General features: G+C 53.4%; 1 protein-coding gene across 2 annotated transcripts in view; it reads left to right on the top strand.

The window, feature by feature from the left end:
* The first annotated feature begins 15,205 nt into the window (after positions 1-15,205).
* SH3PXD2A (SH3 and PX domains 2A) overlaps positions 15,206-22,941 on the top strand; it is a 194,713-nt gene continuing 186,977 nt past the window's right edge. For both annotated transcript variants that reach the window (XM_056120486.1, XM_056120485.1), the window contains exon 1: positions 15,206-15,425. In XM_056120486.1, coding sequence (XP_055976461.1) covers positions 15,354-15,425 — 72 coding nt within the window. In that variant the 5' untranslated portion in view covers positions 15,206-15,353. The remainder of the gene's footprint in view (positions 15,426-22,941) is intronic.

The raw sequence follows: 22,941 nt of genomic DNA, 5'->3' as shown, positions 1-22,941 counted from the left end.
GTACAGTGGGTATGGCATTTTCCTTGCATATGGCCGACCTGGGTTCAATCCCTGGCATCCCATATGGTCCCCTGAGCAACACCAGGAGTAATTCCTGAGTGCAGAGCCAGGAGTAATCCCTGAGCATTGCCAGGAGTGACTAATAATAATAATAATAATAATAATAATAATAATAATGCAGTGGAACCTGTCAGTTTGCCTGACAGTTGCAAGAAAATATTCATCAGAGAAAGATAACCATCCAATCCCTAAACTCAAGTACAAAATATATTTTGTGTAGTAAATGTTGCCAGTTAGGGGCCGAGGATGTGGCTCAGTGGTTAAGCACCTGCCTTGCAGGCATGAGGCTGCAAGTTCCATGGCACCATCCCACATGCCAAGCATAATCCCAGCAGCCCTGCCATTTGTGATGCTCAGTGCCACAACCAAGTGTGGGATGTGTGTCATCTCTGCTGAAGCCTGCAAGCAAAGTGTGTGTGAGCCTCACAACTGAGGGACGTGAGCCCTAGTGAGCACCAAAGTGAAAAGTTCACAAGCATCACATAGAAGTGTGTGATCCAGATCATCACAGCAACAACCACAAAGGGACGAGTAGGGGAGATTTTGTTGATGAGTTTCAGAGACAAGAGGAAGTTTATAGTATGGTCTTGAGACCAAACACTGTGGGGCTGAACAATAGGACTTTTAAAATTTGTTTTGTTCTTGTTTCGGGGGGGTCACACCCAGTTGTGCTCAGAGCTTTCTTCTGGCTCTGCACTCAGGAATCACTCCTGATGGAGCTCAAGGGACCGTACAGGGTGCCGGAGATAGAACCAGAGTTGGTCACTTGCAAGGGAAGTTTCCTACCCACTGTCCTATCATCCTGATCCCTAAAAGCAGGATTGTTGTTTTGTTACATGGGAAATGAACAGTTTAATATTACTGAGAAGACATATGCAAAGCAGTCTGGTAAAGAGAAGGCACTTTCCATGCTTGTTATTTACCCAAAAATAACACATTGCACAGGAAGGAACATGCCATTAAGGAAAAGATTAGAAAACTCCAAGTTGTTGTTCATAAGATGTATTAGCAAGTAAGTGATTAAAACCCTAATTGGAAGAACAGGCTTCAGTGAAAACAAGAACTGATTATTCTGAGAGAGAGATTTGCAAGTGCCCACTAGAACTGCATCCTGTGGGCAGGAACAAACATACAAGGGAATCTGACCTGGCTTGCATGCAATCAACCCAGGTTTAACTCAGGTTTAAGCCCTGGCACTGAGTCTGGTCCCCTGAGTACTGCCAGGCATCATTCCTGAGTGCAGCTAAGAAAAGCCTCCGGACAATGGAAAAAATGAATAGAAATGCATGTTCCAGGGCCAGAGGTCCGGTGTTCTGTCATTGAGTCAGTACTCAGTAATTTCTGAGCACAGGAATAAGTTTAACTCACTTAGAAGTTATGTGTGGAGGAAGCTGGATTGAAAGTACAGCAGGTAAGGCACTTAGCTTGCACGTGTCTGACCAAGGGTCGGTCCCTGGCATCCCAAATAGTTTCCCAAGCACCGTCAGGAGTGAATCCTGACTGCAGAGCTAGGAGTGACCCCTGCGCACCGCCAGGTCACTTAAATCACTTAACTTCCCGTTAGTCGTCGATTTGCTTGAGCGGGCGCCAGTAACGTCTCCATTTGTCCCTGTCGCGTGCTAGTGTAGCCCAATGGCATCTGTTCGCTCTGGGAACATGAAAAGCCTCAAACCGATCGTTCATGATATTGATGAAGAAGTCTGACCATCTCGTAGGTGGCCGGCCACACGGTCTTTTGACATCCCATGGAATCCAGTCGGTAACAGCTCTAGTCCAGCGGTCCTCCTTAAATCTCATTACGTGACCAGCCCATCTAATTTTTGACGCTTGTCAAACAAGACAGCATCCCAGATTCTTGGTCGTTGACGGAGGTTGAAACTCCGGATTCTTTCTCTCATTTGAGTGAAACGTGATATTCCAAGCATAGCTCTTTCTATTCTTCTTTGGGAGACCTGAATAGTTTCTCATCCTGTTTGCGTAGGGCCCAGGTCTCTGAGGCATATGTTAATGCAGGAAGAACAGTGGAATCAAAGAGATGTGCCTGGAGCCGGAAGTTCTTCGTCCTCTTAGCTATTTCTTCGACGTTCTTGAAGGCCTTCCAAGCCGCTCTCTTCCTCCTGCGCAGCTCGGGTGCCAGGTCATTTGTCATGTTGACTTCTCGACCTAGGTACACATAGCTGTTGCATTCGGAGATGGTCGTTCCGTTGAGAGCGAATGGGGCATCAGGAACGAGGCTGTTTCTCATGAACATTGTCTTCGTAAGATTCAGCTGTAGTCCTACCTTTCCACACTCACGGTCAAAGTCGGCCAGCACCGCCAGGTGCGGCCCCCAAAACAAACAAAAATGTTATCTGTGAAGGTAGTACAGGGGTTAAAGTGCTCGCCTTGCATGGACGAGACTCGAGTTTGATCTGGAGTGCAGAGTGCAGCTCCCCATCAAACAAAAATAACACAATCAATTTTTAAAGTGTTACTTTAAATCCAGGTAATACCAGTGTTTGTTTCTTTAACACATTTTTAAAAGTGTTAAAGCCAGGGAATACCAGTGTCTATTTCAGTAAATAACAGTCATTCCTAACAGTGGGTGCTCACCAAGTACCGAAAAGGTGTTGAACCTTTTATGAATTATCTCCTTTACCTGACAATGACCCAGGAAGGTAAGCACAATTGTCTTCATCTTATGACCCAGAAATGAAAGCATCAAAAGGCTAAGCAAACGGGGGCTGGAGTGATAGCACAGTGGGTAGGGCGTTTGCCTTGCACGTGCCCCTACCTGGGTTCGATTCCCAGCATCCCATATGGGCGCCCGAGCACGGCCAGGAGTAATTCCTGAGTGCATGAACCAGGATTAACCCCTGTGCATTGCTGGGTATTACCCCACCCCCCAAAAAAAGCAAGAAAAAAAAGGCTAAGCAACCTGGGAAGGGTGCACAGAGAACAGTGAGAAGCGGGAACCCAGGACCAGACCCATTCTGGGTCCTTACCAAGCCCCTCCAGGGCAGATTCATTCATAAAAAACTAGTACGAGGATGGGATGGGGGGGGGGGGGAATTTGTGTTTTGTTTAACACATCTTTGCTAAAATACTGCCAAAGATCTTATATGAACTGTTATGTGTTTGGGGCCAAAGTGATAGGACCCTGGGGAGAGTGTTTGCTTTCCATGCAGCAGACCCAGGTTTGATCCCTGGCATCTGGTGGGTCCCCCAAACCCACCAGAAGTGATTCCTGAATGCAGAGCCAGGAATAACCCCTGAGCATCACTGGCTGTGACCCAAAAAGCAAAAGAGAAGTAAATAAATAAATAAATAAATGTTGTATATTTATAATTCATAAATGTGATATTTTGGCAACAATGTGACCTTGACATTGTTATATGCACTGATTTTACAGTGATCCCAACCATTAAGAAACCAGTACGAGTTAAACAGAGTGATTCCTTCTATCAATTAAAGTTGCCATCTGCTTCCAAGAAAGCTGAAGAACAGAGAAGCAAGGAGAAATAAAAGCCCTGTGCCAAGGGCTCGAGCCCAAATTAAAACCGACAGGTGCCCCCGCTCATGCCCTCTGAAGCAGTGGGCGCTCAGCTATACCCAGCGGACCATGGCGCCTTCGGTGTTTGGTCCCTCCTCCGGCCGTACCCACCCCCAGTTGCTGATATGGCGAGGACCCCCGAAGTTCTGAACCCCAAACTCCATAGCTGGTGTCCCAAACCTTGCCCTAGTTGCTCAGAACCTCCCTCCCCGATCTGCCAGCTAGAGAGCAGGCTTCGAGGCTGGTAATGTGGGTCCTCTCTCCCAGCCACGCCACACATGAATCATACTCTAGTCATGAGTGAGTCCAAAGGGGAACCTCTCCACCCCAGTTGATGGAGAAACCATATTACAGACATTCCGGGGAGGGGGGAGGGCAGAGAAAACCTTTGTTATGTGGTGCAGGGGAGTGAGGGAAGAGTGTCCTTTGTGAAGTGGTTGCAGGGTAAATCCGCCCTTGTATGACAAACTCATCACACATGCGCCCTGGGCAAGCAGTCAGGTGCTTGCAGCGTGTGTCCCAGCACTGGGATGCTACTGCTGAGTTTTGCACACTGCAGGCTCATCAGACATTGGGTGGTTATTCTGATCCTATGGGCGGGGTTGGGGGGCTGGAGAGATAGTGCTGCAGGCAGGGCGCTTGCCTTGTGCCCAGCTAACCTGAGTTGGATCCCTGGCATCCCATATGGTTCCCCCCACCCAAGCTCTGCCGAGAGTGATCCCTGAGTGCAGACCCGGGAGTAAGTCCTGAGCATCGCCGGGTGTGGCTCAAAAGCTAAATTATAAGCGTAAAATGGATGGTGAGATCAGAGTTTAATTTTTGCTTTTCAAGACCAAAGTAAGATGCCAGCGTGGTCATTTTAAGCAAGAAAGCAAATTGCTGGGTTGGAGAGAGAGTTGAAAGGACTGAAGTTGAAAGGATTGCTTTGCGTGTGGGAGGCCCAGGTTTGATCTCCAGCATCACTTTCGGAACCGCCAGCACCTTCAAGAGCAAGTCCTAAGCACAGAGCTGGGAGTAACCCCCGAGCACCGCTGTGTGTGAGCTAAAACCAAGAATCAATCAACAAATAAATAGAAAAGAAGTCACTACAAGAAATGTCTTAAGGAAAACTGGCAAATTTCATTTACACGAATGCCATTTACATTAAATGGACCAGCCGTTGCTTATTTGGGCGGGGTGGGAGGGATACTGGGATCATTGGTGGTGGAGAGTGGGCACTGGTGGAGGGACGGGCACTCAATCATTGTATGACTAAAACGTAAGCTCAAAAGTTTGTAAGTCTGTAACTATACCTCAAGGTGATTCATTAAAAAAATAAATAAAATAAAGGGAATTTCATAAGCAAAAAAAAAAAAGAAAGAAGAATGTCTTGGTTATTGACAGACCACACTGTGGTGATCCCAGGAGTCCATGTTAGAAAGCCTGGGTGTACAGCTGCGCCATTGAGGCACATCTATTAACCCTATGACACTCACACAAGGACACAGTCGCCTAATGACGCCTTTCTCAGAACTAGCCCGCTTGCTCCCCAGGGCATGACTGTGGCAGAAACGTGCTACCGAGTTTCATGGTTGCCACAGAAATCAGGTGGGTCTCCTGATTGTGGAACTGTTGGTGCCCTGGGTCTGGGGGAATAGTGCAGGGGTTAAGGCTCGTGCCTTACATGCCGTCACCCCCAGTTCCACCCCTGGCCCCCCCCGAGGTCCATTGAGCATTGCCAAGCACCCCCAGAACAACCCAGGTAGTCCCTGATACAACACAGCATCCTCGGGCCCTGGCATCGAACCACCTGCCAGCTTAGCTGAGAGCCTGCAGGAGTGGCCCCGGATGCCCTGAAATCGCATCCTGAGGACCTGCCTTGCAGGCTTATCGCCATGAGTTCAGGCCCCTGTGCTCTGTTCCCTGGGGTTCCGCTCTTAGGGATTCCCAAGCACCGAAAGCAGTTTCCAGTTGCCCCACGGCCGTGTGTGTATAAGCCCCCAGCAAGCACCCCAGAATGGATGCAGCTCCCAGCAAACATCACGGCTGAAACAAAAAGGTGTGCACGTGCTGCCACCAGTAATAACGGCCTCTGTGGACCTTGCGGCTGTCCCCAGGGAGCACGAAAGCCAGAGCCCATGAGCTCCTGTGTCTCGGGTAATGGAGAGCAAACGCCACTGAACCCCGCAGCCGGGTACAAAGACTCAGCCACCTGCCATGTAGCCGCACCCTGCTCCAACCCCCAGCATCACAGCTAAAACAAACAAACAAAAAAAGTCCAAGCTATTCCTCACCGTTGACTCCACCCGTAGTGGGACCAGGTGGTACCTGGTGTTCCAGTAATGCCCTGAGTTGATAAGCAGATGCTCTCTGCACAGTTTCTGCCTCTTTTGCCTCCTTTGTTTTGAAGGGTTTGAAGAGTAGAGGCACTCCTTGGGTTTCTCAGGGTAGACAAAGGGTAGAAATTTTCAGTTGCAAAAGGGGATTTTCCAAGGCTCTCCTGGCCTGAGTATGGTTCCTATCACAGCCAAAGGCACCCTTGTGTGGGAATTCACATCCTGGCCTCACCCCACGGCCCCGCCCCCTACACGCACCTTCACATCCCCGCCCCACCCCCACTCCCCTGAGAGCCTGGGCATAGAGCTTTACTCCTGCAATGTCCCCAAAGGTCCCCAGTGAATGCATGGCCCAGAGCTCAGAGCTCACTACTTGCTACTCGGGAGGAATGATTTATTTTCCCCAAGTAGAAACCTTTTACTGTGCCTCCCAAGAAGGTAATTATTCAGAAAGCTTTCTCTTCCCTTCCCCCAATTAGAGAAAAACCAAAGAACTACAGAAAAAAAGAAATAGGAAACATCTGACCTCCTTGAAAGTTAAAGGGAAAAATAATCTCAAACACCCTATGCCTTAAATATATTTCTTACAACTTTGAAGCTTTTATTTTTATAGCATGTGAAGGGCATTATCCAGGTATGGAAAATCATGGAATAAAAGGAAAGACAGTTCAGGGAACGTTTTTTGGATTTATGTAAACACATGCTTTCCTCTGAAATGCGGAGGGAAAGTGCATGCATAATAGAAAATGTGTTTCTTCCAGCTCTCATTGAATGAACGCTGAACAAATATCTTAAAAATAGAGATTTGAAGGGATCCAAATGGGTTGGTTTTCTCTTGTCTGGTTCATTGTTTCCTCCTGCTAGACTGAACCCCGTGAGTGAGGGGCGATGTTCTCATCTGTGATGAAATTTCCCATCTGTGGAATACACGCTTGCATGCAGGGCCCAGCGCGATTCCTGGCACAGCACTGTTGGTTTTAAGAAGCAGTTTCGGGCATTAGCATTGTTGGTTTGGGAAAGGGGGGTTGGTCCACACCAGGCGGTGCTCAGGGTTTCCTCCTGACCTTGTAGTCAGGCATCATTCCTGCCAGCACTCAGGGACTTTATGCAATGCCAGGAATGGAACCGGGTCGCCACATGCGAGGCGAGCATCTGAACCCCTGTATTAGCTGTTATCTCTCAGGCCACCCTTGTCGTTGGTGTTACTATGCTGATTGCCACGGTCATTCTGACAGCTACAGGGAACTTTGGATAATGACGAGATCAGCCCATGTGTTCTGGTTAAACATAAAATGAGAAAAACGGAGTCGCGCCCCCTCACCTGAGCGAAGTAGCTGAGGACCCTCCACCCCTATCCTAAGGACCTGTCTTGTGTGTAACCTTATACCACAGCCACACTAAGATTCTCGAAGAGTCTTCCAGTGCCACCCAGCACCAGCCCTTCTCACTCAAGTTATCATTACCCCAGCACAAAATGCCTCATAACCCCTCTTACCCACCAGACCTCTCATTGAGGAACCAAGATTCTCTCAAAAGGAAAATCCAAACATAGACCCCTTACGATTATGGAAGAACTCGTGTATTATTGAACTATAGTTTTAGAGAACATATTATTCTTTTTTTCCCAAGTTTTATTTATTTATTTATTTATTTGTTTGTTTGTTTTTTGCTTTTTGGGTCACACCTGGTGGTACTCAGGGGTTACTCCTGGCTCTTCACTCAGGAATGACTCCTGGCGGTGCTCGGGGGACCATATGGGATGCTGGGAATCGAACCTGGGTCGGCTGGGTGCAAGACAAACACCCTACCCGCTGTCCTATCACTCCAGCCCTGAACATATTACTCTTTAAATTAAATATTTTTTTGGGGGGGGGACTGCAAAGCTGGCGATGCTCAGGATTTACTCCTGGCTCTGTGCTCAGGGATCACTCCTGGCTGTGCCCAGGGGATCATATGCAGTTCCAGGGATCCAGCCCATGTTGGCCATGTGTAAGGCAAGTGCCTTAACCTTACTGTGCTATCTTTCTGTCCCCAATTTTAAAATTTTAAAACCTTATATTTCCACCCCAGGGCCCCAGAGCTTTTTTTTTTTTCTTTTTGGGTCACACCCAGCGATGCTCAGGGGTTACTCCTGACTCATGCACTCAGGAATTGCTCCTCGCAGGGCTCGGAGGACCATATGGGATGCTGGGAATTGAACCTGTGTTGGCCATGTTGGCTGCATGCAAGGCAAAGCCCTACCCGCTGTACTATCACTCCAATTCCCCCCAGAGCTTATTGTCATTTATACTTTTCACATTTACACCACGATAACATTATAATAATTTTACATGTCTTGATATGACTTTTCAAACCGCGTGTGTCTTCCTCCAAAAGGACAGGACAAGGACTGTGTTGGGTTTGTCCCAACTGATGCCCCAGTCCCTGGCAGGGTGGGGGACACACAAATGTTCACTGAGTGAATAAGTAAATAAAACTCTTGACAAAGTATAACAGCACTTGAATAGTTTGGGGTGTGGGGGACAGTCATACCAATGCTCTTTCTAAGAGTTAAAGCCTCAGCCCGAAGGTCCAATTCAAAAGTCACATGTATGTCACGTCTTTGCTCCTAGCAAACTGATTGGGTTAGTGCGGCCACATGGCCCCAGTTGGGCCAATCAGATAGTTTGTTGCAGGAATTGGATTCTGGACTCCAAAGGCAGTCACTGAGATTTGGATGTTTGGAATGAAGGTTGATACATTTTCCTTTGGGGGCTGAGGGATGAGAAGGGACACTGTGCTAAGAAGAGAACACAGATGGGCAGAGAAGAATAAAAGAGGCACACGCTGAGTGGAGAGACGAGATGGAGAAATGATTGCTCACATTCTCCTGTTTCTACGCCACAAAGCCCAGCTGTCGGTGAAGAATGAAATGCCAGCGCAGAGCCAGGGAAGAAGGTCCATCTCCTTTTCCTTACAGCTGGCTAGGCGTAGCTTCTGGTTCTTGTAAGCAGAAGAATCTTAATGAAGATTCGTGGTATTCCTATATTCCTATCAGTCATTGCAGTGATCTGCCTAGAGCAAGGCTTCCTGATCTGAGGGCAGACCCTAGCCAGAGTCCCCTTGGGAGGACGCAGCCCACACGACCCTCCTCTGCACTAGCCTAGGGCTGAGAGCTGAATCCCTGGAAGGGAAGGATGGAGCTGAACACACTTGATTCTCTCATCTGAAAGAGAATTATCATCACTGCCATCCCGTTATTCATCGATTTGCTTGAGCGGGCCCAGTAACGTCTCCATTGTGAGACTTCTTGTTACTGTGTTTGGCATATTGAATACTCTCGGTAGCTTGCCAGGCTCTCCAAGAGGGTCAGAGGAATCGAACCCTGCTTGGCCGGTCTGGCTGCACGCAAGGCAAATGCCCTACCACTATGCTATCACTCCAGCCCTGAAAGAGAATATGGACTTTTTTTTTTTTTATAAAAAAGGTAATTTCATGACATTTCAAAATAGAGAACTGAAAAAAATGCGGGGGGGTCATTCAAACCAAACCTAGTCACAAATTTTTTCGTTATTTGTGGCGTCAGGCTATTTCAAGAAACTGCCTTTGAATTCCCCAGGGATTTTTTTTTCTTTTCCCTGTTCTTTTTGTCATCCCAGGGTCAACTCAAGGTTTGCTGCCTTCTGGAAAATCCAGGAGATTCGAAAAGGAAAATCTGGGATGGCAATTAGTTAAACTGGAATTATGTAAATGGATTGTTTATATCAAGATGAAGCTGGTAGTAGCTCCTGGCTAGGTGGGAAGACACGGGTTGCCCGCTCAGTGTGTGGAGACCGTCTACACCCACTCAGACCCACAGCACAGGGAGTTTGGGGAGCAGATGTGTGACCCGGAACAAGGATGGAGCCTGGAGTTAGGGAAGAATGGTTCCCTTTGTGCACTGACTGCCATTAGGCCTGTGACTGTATTTCCCTCTGGTTTCCCGGAGCACAAGTTGTTTGCCGAGGCTGGAACTTCAAGTGATTCTGTCCCAAAGTTCCTCCTGTAAGGACCTCTGCAGTCTCTCTGTAGCACCATGAGAAGAAGTCTGTGGAGATTTTGCTGATGAACTTCCTGTGTGGTGGTTTGGCAACCCGGGGCCCTGTATGGCTGTAATTAGTGAGCAGCAAGGCCGGCTGCAGACGGAACTCTGCGGCCTCCTCCTGGCCCAGTCCCCGGCAGTGAAGGAGAGGAGATGACTGGCCAGACGTTTACTAACTTTCTTCTTGAAAAATTTAATTAGTATTTACTAGTATTTTTTTAGTGAGGACCTCTCCTTCTGGTGCTCAGGGCGTGGGGGAATGTGATGTCAGTGTTTGAACCCAGGACCCTCCATAGGCAAAGCCTGTGTCCCACCACTTGCACTATCTACCTGACCCTAGATCTTGGAGGTCTCCCAAACAGTGCCCAAAGGGTCCCCTGAATATGTCTGACCATACTCAGCCTTGTACTACGTGGGCCCAGCAGTGCTTGGGGAACCCAGCAGAGCTGCCCCAGTTTGGGGGACCATGCAGAACTGGGATTCCAACTGGGGGTTTCCACGTGGCAGACAAGCACTCCAGCCATTTGTCACCCGCTACCCTCATCCGGTCCACACATTTGCTTTCTTTTGGCGAGAGCGGGAAGTTGGCCTGGTTGTCGACTCCAAATTCAGGACAGACCTTCCTCGGGACACTCCCAGACATAAATCTATTGGGCCTGTGAAGTCATCAGAGCTGATGCGAGAGAGAATGATGGAGACCGCGATGGAGACAGGGGAGGAGGAGGAGGAGGGGAAGAAAGAGGGGAGAGAAGTATGAGAGTGCTGTAGTCGGTAGACTGGCAGGTTACACATGCCAGGTTTGGCCCCTGCCAGGGAGCCGGAGCCTCAGGGAAGCGGCTGGTCCCGGATGGCAGTTAGAGTGCTAAGACCACTTTGGCCAGAAGGGGGCCCCCAATGTCACTCAAATTCCCACACCTCTGGGTAGTACTAGCCTTAGACCTCGCTTTATGCAGTGGTTATCTGCCATCTCAGGGCACGGCAGAGGCCAGAAAGATCACCAAAACCTCCGGCATGCAAAAGGACTGTAAGGTCACCAGGTCACGGGAATCCGGGTGGGGTGAGGCTCACGCGGATGGCTCTCCTTAGGCAATCCTTTCACCAGCCGTGTCTACATACTCATGGTGACTCCAGAGATTCAAAACGCTCACGGGGTTCCCCAGTGCCGGGCCTGGCTCAGGTGCCTGAGGGGTGGTGCTGTGGGTGCAGAGGCTGTGGGTCTTGGTGGAGGTGGAAGGGAGGGGAGAGGTGGTACCAGGGCCCTCCTGGGTTTAAGGCAGCCATCCCCAACCTTTCTGCACCTGCAGACCAGCACCTCAGCACAGCAAAGTCCCACACCAGTGAAACAGCTAAGTCAGGGTTCTTGGCAGTAGCCAGCACAGGGCAAGGTGTGATTAGCAACCCAACAAATGGCAATTGTCAGAAATATTCTGAAGAGGGAGGGAGGATGTCTGGGCCTTTGCTGAGCATGCAACAGTTTTCTGCGCCTCCTGTGTGTTGTCTCGGGCCAGGCTTATGTGAATGGAGAACTAGACTCCGGGACTCGGGACTTGGGACCTGTGCCACAGAGCTACAGGGGCCTGTGGTTTTGCTGCGCGCACGCGCGTCAGGTGCCCATTGGCCAGAGACTGTCTTGGTCTGTCTGACCCTGCCTTGGTTTGTTCCTCTGAAACCAGGGGGCCGGGACTCCTCTCAACTGGGTGGTTTGAGTCACCCCACCATGACCTGTTTGTGAAAAATCAGTTTCACTTATCCCAGTTGGCATTTTTTATTTTGGGTCCTCTCTGCCTTATCTAGCCTTTAGCATTAAAGGAATATATTTTTTACAACTGCACTTTGTCATCTGAACACACACAGTGTCCTTGGATTCGAGCCACCCTCCAATTCAGAGACAGGGAGAGGCCAAATAGGGGTTTATCTGATCCCCCAGCACTGGCTCCATCGGAGGACATTTTTGGCACAGACCACCAGCCAGTGGACCTACTGTGCGCTGGGTGTGAGAGGTACTGAATGGATGAGGCACAGTCCTCTCTTCCAGCAGTCCCTTGTCTGTCTCAGTCACTTCTGGAGTGTGCTGGGCAGTGTGGGTATTGAGCAGGAAGAAATGGGCATGGGGGTAAAATTAATATGCCTGAAGAAAAGAGCGCCTGTAAGTCCCTCCAGGAGAGGAAGATTCTCCCCCAAGCCCCACCAGCAGAAAGAACTTGTGCTCAACTAGCCCCCAGATATCTTGGCCTGTGGTGCTTGTCTGGGGCCTGGCACTCAGTTCTTCCCTCCAACTAAGACTGTGCAGAGCAGGGAAGCACCTGGGGATACTCTAAATGTGCAGCCAGACCTTGACTTATGAGCTGTCGGTTTGGGTGAGGCGGTGCCCGTGTGCAGTACTGAGTCTGGAGCGGGGTGACTCAGCATAGTACCCCTCATGGCCTCCTTCACCTCCTTCTCCTGGGGGGAGGGGCGAGTGCAGTGTGGGCCCTGGGGAAACTGCTCAGACTCACAGGGGAGCCCCAGGAAGCAGAACCCCGCTTTCCTCATGGGGGACTCTTGGGTTAACCAGAGCAGGGCTGACCCCTCCCAATGCCCTGTGGCCCGCTGTGCCCTCTGACAGGACCCCACAGGCCGTCCCCACCCAGCCTAAGCGGCCCTCCCAGCCCCCCCCCCACAGCCCTGGGAGGGCCCCCAGATCCATCTCCCACCTCCACAGGAAGGAGACTGCTCGGGACTGGGTCTGGGGGCTTCCTTCCTCCCTTTGCCAGATCATCCTCCTGAATGTGGAGTCCACGGCCATATGGGGCGAGGTTCCAGCACCTTCTCTGAGAGAGAAGCAGTGCCTAGGCTGATCACAGAGGCTCCCGCAGCGCTGGGCTCCCTCCACAAGATGCCATGCTCCGCGCTCCAGGTGCATTCAGAGGAAGCGGAGTATGATATAGACACACATGCTGGCACAGTGTTCCAGGCTGCTCTCAGAGCTGCCCCATTCTTAGGGACCCAGCACGTCAATAACTTCCTCTATGAAGCACTCCTGGATTTCCCCCAAGTCTCCACCTTTTTCGCAGTTTTAAGGGTACCCCCCCTACTTCCCAACTCTGCTTCGAGGAAGGGGGAAGGAGCTCTCCATTTGGACTCAATGCCACAAACAGTGTGTTTTCTGATTCTCTTGTCTGACCCTTAATGCACTGTAAGTGAGCACAGAGTGTGTGCTCAGTGAATCCTTAAAATCCTGTCTTTAGAGAACTTTTCCCCCTTAGTGTCTAGAATAGAACCCTGGGGCAGAATCCAGGACCTCAGACAGGCAAGGCAAATGTCCTATTTTTGAGCTACATCCCTAGCCCTAGAAAAGCATTTTTTTTTTGACACCCAGCTGAACTCAGAGCTTATTCCTGGCTCTGCGCTCAGCATTCACTCCTGGTGGTGCTCAGGGACCATATGCAGTACAAGGGATAAAACAGGGCTCACCTCAGCAGGACACAGGGGGACCATCTTAACCCTACAGTAAATCTCCAGCTGAGAAAGAAAAAATTATAAGTGCGTGTTTTGTTTTCTTTTTTGGGTCACACCTGGCGATGCACAGGAGTTACTCCTGGTTCATGCACTCAGGAATTACTCCTAGCAATGCTTGGGGACCATATGGGATGCTGGGAATCGAACCTGGGTCATTCGCGTGCAAGGCAAATGTCCTACCCACTGTGCTATTGCTCCAGCCCCAAGTGCGTGTTTTTAAGTATCAAAATCCATACAGTGTTAAGCAAGAAAAACAAAAAATTTAAGGCTGTTTCCAAAAGCACCTCAACTAAGAGTTTGCAGTGGCTGTAGGAACCAATCTTGAACACCTAGTTCATCCACATTTTGCAAATGGGAGCCTTGGGAGACTCAAAAGCCTGTGGGAATGGTTTGCTCCAAGTCAGATATTTCAATGGAGCCTTCATATGGCATTAGTGTCCTTCCCCAAGAAGACTGGGGGAATAGCTGATACTCTGATTTAGCAAATATGGAAGCATGCTGAAGGCTGGTCTTCGGTCCCTATAACACAGAGGAGAAAACACAAAGACAATAAAGATTACACAACTCTTAGCCCCCACTTCAGAAGTCACAAAGCTTTATTGTGATGGGAAAACAATCGCATTAATTGCAAAATATACCACTACCTCGTTAAATATTTGAAGGCAGAAGGGGGAAAAAAATGTTGACACACATGGGGGAGGGGATGGGAAAGGGAGCTGAATCGAATTCAAATAGTAATTGTGTTCCAAGTCCAGGGAGGGACAAGTGGTTTACAAAGTGGGTTTTCCAGATCAGAGGGATGGGCGGTGGGAATGCTGGAGCCCGGGGCCAGAGATGAGCTGTGGATTTTCCCACCATTGTGTGTTCCCTTCCCTCCTTGCCCGCCAGCGCACCGTCCCGGGGGAGCCCTGGGCTAAAAGCAGTGGTGCTCGGGCCTGAGTCTGGTAACCTCGCGGTAAATCACGTCACCGCGCGTTTACACGGGCCCCGATCGATGGATCGATGGGAGCGGATCTGTCCCATTTCCGGGGAGCACTCGGCCTCGGTGACCCTCGGGGAGGCAGGTGGTTGATCCAGAGCGGTCCCGGCGGTCAGCACTTTCACGCCCAGCCCGCCTCGGTTCCCGCGTCCTCCGGGAGGGCCCGGGCAGCCCCGCCGGGGTAACAAACCCCCTTTCACCGGCGAGATCCCGGGGTGCGTCAAGGTGGGGGTCGCCCAGGAGGGTGCGCCGGGAGCGGGGCGCACTGAGCTCCCCGTGCGCCCACCCCGCGGCTCTCCCCCCCCCCTCTCCGCAGTCACCCCGAGTTTCCGCGCGGCGCCAGGCCGCGGGCAGCGCGCTGGACTCGGCGCGGCTCCTTGGGGGCGCGCGGCCCGCCCTCCCGTCGGGCGGCGCCGCAGCCCCCTCCCCGCCGGCCGAGCCCCTCCCCCGGCCCGGGGCCCCTCCCCGCGCTTCCCCTCTCCCCTCCCTCCGCTTCCCCGCCGGCCGGGCCCGGCCTCCGCCTCGGCGCCCACTGCGTCCGCCCGCGCCCCCCGGAGCCCGAGCGCGGCCGGCCGGCCCCTCCCCGGCGCGCTGACAGCGGGTTCCCGGGCCCCCGCCCCGCGCCCCGGCCGGCGGGACACACCCCCGCCCCTCCTCTGCGCCGCCAGTTCCCGCCGGACCCTCCGGGCGGCCGAGCGCGCGGGCGGGCGGGTCGGCGGCGGCGGCGCGGAGCGCAGGGGCGCGCGGCAGGCCCACCCGGAGCCGCCCGGGGCGCACGGAGCCCGCGGCCGGAGAGTACCTGGGGACGCCCCGAGCCCGGGGAGCGGGGAGCGGGGAGCAGCCGCCCGGAGCGCGGCCGGGATGAGAAGGTGACACCGCCGGGGGGCGCCACTCGCTTTGTGCGCGAAGATGCTCGCCTACTGCGTGCAGGATGCCACGGTGGTGGACGTGGAGAAGCGCAGAAACCCCTCCAAACACTACGTGAGTGCAGCCCTTGCCGACCCCCAGCGCGCGTGTGTGTGTGTATGTGTGCGTGTGTGTGTGTGTGTGTGTTGAAAGGAGGGGGATGCCGGAGAGGAGTGGGCTGGTCAGAGACCCCCTCCCGGGAGGGCCTCCTGGGTGTCCCCTTGTTCAGCCCCGGAGCTGAGTGTCCGGAGGGGAGCCCCGGGCCCGGCCGTGGAGTTGCTCCGTCGGGCTGTGAGCTCCGTGGAAGCCTTTTCCGTCCTGCCTCCACTCCCCCCGTCCCCGCTTTCTTTTTTTGGCATTGAAATTGGCAAGTGGCTGCCCTTGTCTGTTAGAACCGGTGAAGTCATCTGTCCGCCAGAGCTCTGATGGATGGTGGGGCGGGGAGCGGGGCGCGCAGGTCGGAGCGGCCGCGGGGAGGCTCGCGGGGGAAGCAGCATCTCCTCTGTCCCCCCAAGCCCCCGCCCCGGGATCGGGGTGGTCCCGAAGCCGGATCCTCCCGACGGGCGCCCCCTCCCACCTGGACTCCGCCGTGGGCACCCCTTGGGCCCAGGGAAGCGGCCCTCCCCGCAGCTGCACCCACCCCCAGCCCTGAGCTTTGATTTCCTTCCGAAAGTCATTGTGTCCATCGGTGTGAGGAGAGAATCCTGGCTTTTCCTTTTATCCCTGCGCTGGACGTGACCCTTCCCTGGGTTCATTTCCTCTTCAGTGATGCTCCATCTCCAGACACCGGCTGCTAATGTTTGCTGGGTCCCCGGGGAGCTGCGGGGATAACCCCTCCCCCACCGAACTTAATGAGAAGGGGCTTCAGGATGATTGAGCGGAGCTGGGGTCCGGCTGACCCGACCCCCTTTCATGTCGGTGCCCCCGTGTCCTCACCACGAGCACCTTGGGAAGCTCCTTCCTTGGCCGCTGGAGGAGGCCGTCTGAGCCTCTGCTCCAGGGCTGGAGATGGAAGAGACTCCCCCAAGGCTGGTCTGGGGACCGCAGGCTGCATCTTACTCGCAAATTAGGCGCTCAAAGGAACATCTCGAAAGCATTACTTTTGAGCAATTAAAACTGGCTGTTGTTGGCCGCCCTGCGCGCATATCGATCCTGGGAAATAAAAATGCCTTTTATGTCCCCCGTGGAAGGGGTTTGGGGTTGGTGTTAAGGCCAGCCTCAGGGGACTCATCCTGGCCAGTAACTTCAAACTTTGGGTTTCTTTATTGGCGATCAAATGAGGTTGGGCTAGATTCAGAAGGAGCGAACCTTATTGCAGGGGCCTTGTCCTGAGGGGGTGGTGACCTGCGGCGGTGTGTGTGCGTGAGTGATGTGTGTGCATGTGTGTCTGAGTGTGGCGTGTGGGTGGTGTGTTTGTATGTGTGTTGGAGTGTATATGTGTGGTGTATGTGCATGAGTGTCTATGTGCATGTGTGTCTGTTCGTGAGGGATATATTGGCATGAGTGTCTGTGTGTATCTGGTGTGTGTTCTTGAGTGATGTGTGTCTGGGTGTAGTGTGTGGGCGGAGGTGTGTATGTGTGTGCATGAGTGTGTGGTGTGTGTGACAGAGAGAGAGAGAGGGAGCAAGAGAGAGGGGGAGAGAGAGGGAGAGACAGAGGAAGAGAGGGAGAGAGGGAGGAGTGAGAAAGGGGAGAGAGAGAGAGAGAGAGAGAGAGAGAGAGAGAGAGAGAGAGAAGGCTGTGACAGCCAGTGCTTTCCTAACCAGAAATTTTAGGTGGAACCTCGGACCGCAGCTCTGACTGTATCTTGTACTTTTGGATGCACAGGCCACAAGCCGGAGTGTAGCTGACACCTTGATGCCGGTGTGTACCACCGGTGGCTCACACTTGGTTGTGCTTCAGTTAACACAAATGCAGTGCAGGCCTCACCGAGTTAAGCAACAAGTGGGTCCAGTGCGGGCTGCACGGAGGAGAGGTGGCAGGCGCCATGGCACTGGGCTAGAAAGTGTTATTCAGAGCCTGGCCTGGTCAGTAAGTGACCACAGAGCTTTGAGTAGGTTTCTTGGCTTCTCTGGGCCTCGGGCACGGCATTCTTACAGTGAATATAGTATTAGTACCTACTTCACAGGGTTCTGCGGTGATTCAGTGAGATCACCCATGTAAAGTACTTCCCCCAGTTCTTGGCACATAATAGGTACTTATTTAGTGGTGGCTTATTACTGGGCAGAGTCTGACTAAGACAGCACTTTTGAAAAGCAGTTATTAATGGGTCCAGCAAAAAAGGAAAAAGAGAGAAAAGATGGGGGAGGGCAGGTTGAGATTGACAGTACTTTGTTCTATGGGAGCAGGGGACAAGGAGCTCCATGTAACTCCCTTGAGACCATTGTGTCTTCCAGGTTGTGGCAGAGTGTTTTCTGGGACAGCTCTGCTTCCCGTAAGAATCCACATTGGGTTTGGGGCGGGGAGCAAGTGCCACTGCCTAGTGGACCACACTGCTCTCTGAGCTCAGAACACAGTTAAAGGAGAAAGTGTCCCGCCTGCTGGGACCCCAGGCATTCAGCGGTTCTAGCCTGTGATATTACAGATGAGAAGGCAGAGCTAGACAGAGTAAAGTCACTTGCCACACAGCTGGTCACTGGCCCTGGGTGTCGCTGGTCTTTTGCCCAGGGTGTGGTCTCTGTTCATCGAAGTCTGGTTGGGATTGAGGAGGAAACAAGTATCTGGGGGTGGCAAGAGGGACTTCCCCGTTAGCGTCATTTATGCCTGGCTTGGTAATAAAGTGTGTCCATTGGGGGGAGGGGCGGGGTGGACAGAGGTGCATGGAGCAGGAGGGGCCAGTCCAGCCTCCCAAGCTCGGTCCCTGCATGACTGACTGCCCCCCCCCCATACGTGGAAGGTCAAGTGTTCAGGGTAAGGCCCTCTGGTGTGGGCAACTGGCAGGACATGCTGCCCCCGTGTTGCCCATGTTCTGGAATCTTCTGTCCTGGAGAAGCACGCCTTCCTGCCTCTCCTCTTCGGATGGTGAGCATCAAGTCTGTGGTTTGGCAAATGGAAGAAGAGCGGAGAGGCTTTACGGGATGTGTGCCGTGGCCCGAGTGAGCTGCTGAGTGGCCTGTGGCTGGAGCAGGAGGCGCTCTGCCTGCTTCCGGGATGCTGGGAGCACGCTGCCGAGGAAGGGTCTCTGGGACATCCGCAAGGGGCACGTCCGTCCCCGCCATGGGGATGCAGGGTGCCTGCCTCGACCACAGGCTCTTGTGCTTTGGGAGCCTTAGCTTACACGAGCCACCTCAGATAAACTCACAGCAGTCCCCGACCATCTTTTCAACAGTCCCCATAGGGCTGGAGAGACCATATGAGGCTAAGGAGCAGGACCCGGCGCTACTGCCCCAAGCAGTGTTCTCTGGGCCCCCCCATTGAATCACTGCTTGAGACCCGCAGGATGGGGCCCCCTCTCCCTCACCCCCAAAATGTCCCCAGGATGCAGATGTCGAAGCGCAGACACTGGCGTGTGTGACATTTTCCAGGAGGTTGAGCTCTGGGCTTGCAAAGAGGTGGAGGTGCTGTTGTTGTCAGGCCCGAGGTGGACAGTGGAGAAAGATGCTCTGTTATCTGACACAGACCAGAAAGGCTGGACATGTGTTGGGGGGGTGTAATGCTCTCTCGGCGTTTTCCAGCTGTGACCGGTGACCCTTGGAGACACGGGAAGGTAGCAGGTAACAGCTTGATCCCGGGCACCCAGCAGCGGCCTTGTGGGCTTTCCTGCACCCCCCACCCATGAGAAGTTCCTGGATTTCTTAAATACAGATGGGGGAACAGAGGCTCTGGTAGGTGGGACTGTCTGGGGTCCCCCGCTAGCATGAGGCTGAGGCAGTCTCCCAAAGCTTACCCAGTTGGGACGCGTCTTCTCCTGAGTGTGGGTTGCCAGACTCAGGCTGCAGGACGGTGAGAGAACAGGGGACTGAGGTTGGCCTTACTGTGGGGACAGTCCCTGCAGGCCAGTGCCAGGCCGGTTATTGAGGTCCCTGTGAATCAGTGGCCCAGGCACAAATCCAAGATTCTGGCCTGTCCTTGGGGGAACATTCTAGAATCTGGTGTGTTCATTGATTCCTCCCAGATGATGGTTTGCATGATCCAGGCCGGTGACCTGAGTTGGTGGACCTTAGTCCCTGGGTTCACTCCTCCTGTCTCTGCCTCGCTCTCAGCCGGGGCCTCTCCCTAGGGAGGGGTGCATGCTCTATGGGACGGGGTTTGGATCTCCGCTCTGACTCTTCCTAGCTGGGCCTCCTTGGCCTCTCCCTCTGGGCTTCAGTTTCCTCCCCTGGAGTTTTTCCCATCTTCCCAGGGACCTGAGATAGTGCTGGGCAGCACTTTGAATTCAGAGGTAGTAGAGGGGCGATAGTAGATAGTAGTATGGAGATAGTAGAGGAGTGGAGGGACTGGCCTTGCAGGTGGCCCACCCTGATTGGATCCCCACATCCAGGCTGAGAATCATGGCACGGGGTTGGGGTGGGCTTCCGTGGCCGCCTGACCACGGCGGGGGAGACAGGCCCCCAAAACAAGAAACAAAAGAATTCTTCGTAGTCCCCAATCTCCCCCGCAGACATTCGTCCCTCCTGTTTCTCTCCGGTGCCCCTGATCACTGGAGCCAGGCCGTGGGTGCCATCTGATGGGCAGCTGGGGCCCGGGCCCTGTGGAAAACTCCCAACATCCAAAGAACCAGATAAACCAGGTGCGGCTGTTCTGGCCTGGAGGGCTCCCCCAAGGGCTTGGCAGTGTAGGGGCCCGGAGGAGAAGGCCGGGTCACTGGGCGCGGGGCAAAGGCGTCCAGGTAAAGCCAGCTTTGTGTAAAAGATGCCCTCGTGCCCGTGTGTCCCTGTAGACTGGCACTCTGGCCTGCCCGCCCTCTGGCTCCCGCACCCCCTCCCTGCACTCTACTCCCCAGAATAGCTGCTTCTTCTCTGAGGAGGGAAGTGATCTAGGGGTGATTCACGGGTCTGACAAGACGCCCTGCTCTCGGAACAACTAACCACATCCTTCAAGGCCGTTGGAAGAGGGAGCACAAGTGGCCATTTGTCATGGGCCTCTGTAGGGCCGGGTGAGGATTTGGGGGGCACACATCAGGATTGGAACTGCCGTGTGTGGTGGCAGGCAGCAGGGGGAGAGGAGAGAAGGAAAAAATAAAGCCATTTGATGTCAGAGGAGACCAGTTCCAACTCCAGAAATACAAGTGCCAGCTGTTGCATTTCCCAGGGAGCTGTACTGGGGCCAGCGGGAGTTAATGGCCAGTGGGGACCAGGAATTAGAGAAGTGTTGGGAGGACTTCTGACCGGGGGCTTGCTCAGCAGTCCCCCTGGAAATTGCCTCCTAATTTCCTCAGCCTGAGTCACCAGGAAGAGTGTTCTTGGCCAGCCAGAGTCTCAACTGGCAATGCCGTACCCTTCTGCCTCCTAGTTAAACAAAATAAAATAATAGCATTAGACATCGGTCACTCACACACACACGCACACACACACATGCTCCTGTGGAGTTCTGAGAATCCAGGAAAAGGGATAATGGATGAGGATAGGGATCTAGGGAACAGGAAGGACAAGGGGTGTGTGTGGGGGAAAGGAGGTGGGGACTCTGGCTTTGGAAGCTGAGAGGATCTCTCGGGAAGCACCCAGTAGGGTGCCCTAAGGGTTCCCCTCAACCCCTCCCGCCGAGCTGCAGGGAGCTGTGTGGAGTCCGGCTCAGGAAGGTGGATGACTGGACAGGCCAGAGGGCTGGAGGGCAGGAGGATGAGCCCCAGGCTGGCACCTCCTGTGCCCCCTGCTGGCCTCCAGCCTCACCAGCTCATGCAGTGAAGAGTCCAGAGGACTCAGATACTCAAGGAGGCATCGAGAAGGAAGGGCAGAGAATAGACATCCCGCCAGGCAGTGCAGACTGGGACTTCCGAGACGGGAGTTTCTTAAAAATTTCATTTCATTTTATTTCTTCCTCTTCTCCCCCCCCCCTTTTTTATTTTGGAGCCGGGGTGGTGCAGTGTCAGGGGTTGAACACAGGGGCTCACACATGCAAGGCTGGGGTCCTCCCGCTGAGATCATTCCCAGCCTTAGTAGGAGATAAGCCTCCTAACAGCCAAACACGTGAGCTCAGGAGATGGTTATACCCGTTTTTACAGATGTGGAAATTAAGGCACGGAGCATTGAGTTCTGGAGTCACTCAGTGGCAGGACTGAGATTCTTTTTTTTTTCTTTTCTTTTTTGGGTCACACCCGGCGATGCACAGGAGTTACTCCTGGTTTATGCACTCAGGAATTGCTCCTGGCGGTGCTCAGGGGACCATATGGGATGCTGGGAATCGAACCTAGGTCGGCTGAGTGCAAGGCAAACGCCCTACCCGCTGTGCTATTGCTCCAGCCCCGGACTGAGATTCTTTTTCCTGGTCTGACCCCTGAGCCTGTGAGCTGTTCACTCTCCTTCCCCATCAGAGCCGAGAGCCAGGAGAGCCACCAGGGGCCGGGGCAGCTGCCCTCAGAGCGGCCTGTGCACAGAGAAGGGCTCCATGCCCCCTGGATGGCATTTGCCCTCTTGGGGCCTTGTGGAAGCTATTTAGTAAGTGGTCTCAGTTTTCTCTTGGAGATAAAAACAAAACCAGGGCTGAGTTGCTGGAGTGGTGACGAGGGCTAAAGGGGCTCCAGAGCACTTGGGCACCTTGAACCTCAGTATAGACATTTGCTAGAGTCAGTGGCTTAGTCCAGAAGTCGTTCTGAATCGGAGTGCTCTGCCAAGGGAAGTTTCTGGGGAGCCCTGGGTGGAGGAGCAGGGCCGGAGGGAGCCGGAAGGGGAAGAGATTTGGATGGGGAGGAGAGGGGATTGAACGTCTAAGGCAGCTACAGAGCTGGGCAGGACCCAACATGGGCCGCAGGTGAGGGCCAGTGGGGGTGGGAGAGACTGTGGACACTCCCGAACCGGACTTTTCTCCTGAGGTCTGTTGAGGAGGCAGAGCTGGCTGGAGGCAGGGGTCAGAGAGGACAGAGCTGGGTCAGGACTGTCTCCAGCTGTGCCCCTTCTCTTCACGGCTCTCAGAGAGAAGGGTTCCGGTCGCCCACTCAATGCTTGGTTGCACCCCTGGGGTTTTGGAGAGGGAGGGTGGGAGGAGAAGGGGGGGCTAGCAGACCCCCTAGATGTGAATGTAGCAGCGGCCAGTGTCACCTTGTCACCATGCTTTCTCCAAGCCCAGGTCCCCCTGAGCACACGGGTGGCCAGTGAAGGGAACCCCCTTTCTCATAAGCAACAGGGGCTCACACCAAGCAACTTATGGGGGCTCAGTGGGACCTGCCTGGGCTGGCCCCCACCCACTGTGTCCACACATCCGCCCACCTCTCAGCATGCCCCATGCTTTAGGGAAAACCTTCTGAAAATACTGACATTTCTGAGTGTCTGCATGCCAAGTTTTCCCTGGAGGCTTTCACAGACCCCATGGGGGGATGAGGGGGTGGGGGTGCTTCCCACCTCTGGCATCCACAGCAGACAGTGAGGACTCGAGGCCCAGAGGGCGGAAATGAAGGGGCTCCCACCACCCAGCTAAGACGCAACCAGTGCAGGGGCCG

Source organism: Sorex fumeus, unplaced genomic scaffold (assembly GCF_029834395.1).
Source record: "Sorex fumeus unplaced genomic scaffold, SorFum_2.1 ptg000043l, whole genome shotgun sequence".
Classification (NCBI taxonomy): Eukaryota; Metazoa; Chordata; class Mammalia; order Eulipotyphla; family Soricidae; genus Sorex; species Sorex fumeus.
The sequence above is the reverse complement of the archived record's forward strand: the minus strand, read 5'-3'. Positions and strand labels throughout refer to the sequence as shown.